Here is a 1,406-nt window from a genome sequence, read left to right as displayed (position 1 = left end):
ACATACACACACGTGTCTACAACAACCGAGCAGGCGAGCACCTCCGCCCCAACGCGTATGTGCCGGACGCTGAGGGGAGCCTTCCTGTGCCAAAGCCATTCGGGCCCCACGCGCCGTTCAAGCCATCAGCACCGCCAGCACACATGCGCCACTTCCGTCGCAGCGTGCAGACGTCCCAGTCAAAAACAACAACGCCGCAGTCAACACTCGCGCTCTAACGCGGGCATAACTCACGTCTGGCATGTGTTACGAACGTGGTTGGATTGTGTGTGTGGGGGGGGGGGGTTGCAGGTAACGGGAAACGTTTGGGGGATTGGATGATGACCACCACCCGGACACAACGTAGGTGGACCCGAGAAAATGATGGAAGGACACGGGGGCAATGATACGCATGCGCAGCCACAGCTCGTTGATGCGACGCAGGTGCACATGTACCCAGTGCAATCCGTGACGATGACATGCAGCACCATGTCACGTTGGTGGTGGAGGTGCTGGTGGCTGACATGTGCACTGGTGTTGTGATGTGTTCGATCACGCCACGGTCTTGTTGACGTCCTTGAGGATCTCCATCGCAGCAGCGGGGATGCGTGTGCCTGTCAATAATCAGTTGTAAGAGTGGCCGTGTGTCGTAGTGTGAGGTGAAGTGTGAGTGTGCATTGGGCCGTGTACATGATTGAGGATTGCTTGCTGGTCGAGCACATGTGTCCTGTTCCTCATGTTTTGTTCTCTGTTGTTGCTGTACACATCTCCCAATACAACTTAGACAACACCACCAAGTCAAAGCACCACATGTGTGTGAGTGTGAGCGCGCGCGCGCGTGTGTGTGTCGCTGACCTGGACCGAAGATGTGGCGCACGCCGTGGTCGTGCAGGAATGGGTAGTCCTGTGGTGGGATCACACCACCGACGACGACAATAATGTCATCACGACCCATCTCCTCTGCAAAGGCGGAGACAAACACAAAGTCACAGTGGTGGTGTTGTAACCGTGAGCGAGTGATGTGCACACACAGCACAATGGGACACGGCATAAAACACGTGCAGCCAAACACCGCCAACGGAAGCAGCGTAGCATGTTTTGGTGATACAGACATCCATCAAGTTGTTGGCAACGCACTGAGCTGAGCAATGAGCTCTGGGACGAGGGTCTTGTGGCCGGCGGCCTGGGAGCTCACGCCAACAACGTGCACATCCGCATCCACGCACTGCTGTGCAACCTCTTGCGGCGTCTGCACGAAAGAGCACGATCAAGGCGTGAGAAGGGGTGAGGGGTGGAGGAGCAGGGAGGTTATATGTGTGGATGTGTGTGGATGTGTGTTTTTATGTCTGTGTATGTGTGTGCGTATGTGTGTGTATGCGTGTGCATGTGTGCATATGCATGTGTGTGTGCTTGTGTTTTCTCACCTG

The 1,406-nt window shown here is 55.6% G+C and overlaps 2 protein-coding genes across 2 annotated transcripts in view; one reads left to right on the top strand and one right to left on the bottom strand.

Moving 5' to 3' along the window:
- Window positions 1–771, top strand: part of PTSG_00657 (uncharacterized protein) — a gene marked incomplete at its 5' end in the record, with an annotated part of 9,522 nt that extends 8,751 nt beyond the window's left edge. Inside the window, one exon of the mRNA XM_004998069.1 lies at window positions 34–771. Within this exon, the coding sequence (XP_004998126.1) occupies window positions 34–218 (185 nt within the window). The 3' untranslated portion in view covers window positions 219–771. The remainder of the gene's footprint in view (window positions 1–33) is intronic.
- The window catches only part of PTSG_00656 (methylmalonyl-CoA mutase), a 5,950-nt gene continuing 4,852 nt past the window's right edge, over window positions 309–1,406 (bottom strand). Inside the window, exons 11-13 of the mRNA XM_004998068.1 lie at window positions 1,117–1,228; window positions 835–939; window positions 309–593 (exon numbers count right to left, since the gene is read on the bottom strand). Coding sequence (XP_004998125.1) covers window positions 532–593; window positions 835–939; window positions 1,117–1,228 — 279 coding nt within the window. The 3' untranslated portion in view covers window positions 309–531. The remainder of the gene's footprint in view (window positions 594–834; window positions 940–1,116; window positions 1,229–1,406) is intronic.

The sequence above is a fragment of the Salpingoeca rosetta genome (genome assembly GCF_000188695.1).
Source record: "Salpingoeca rosetta unplaced genomic scaffold supercont1.2, whole genome shotgun sequence".
NCBI lineage: Eukaryota > Choanoflagellata > Craspedida > Salpingoecidae > Salpingoeca > Salpingoeca rosetta.
Note: the sequence above shows the minus strand (reverse complement) of the source record. Positions and strands in the feature narration are given on the sequence as shown.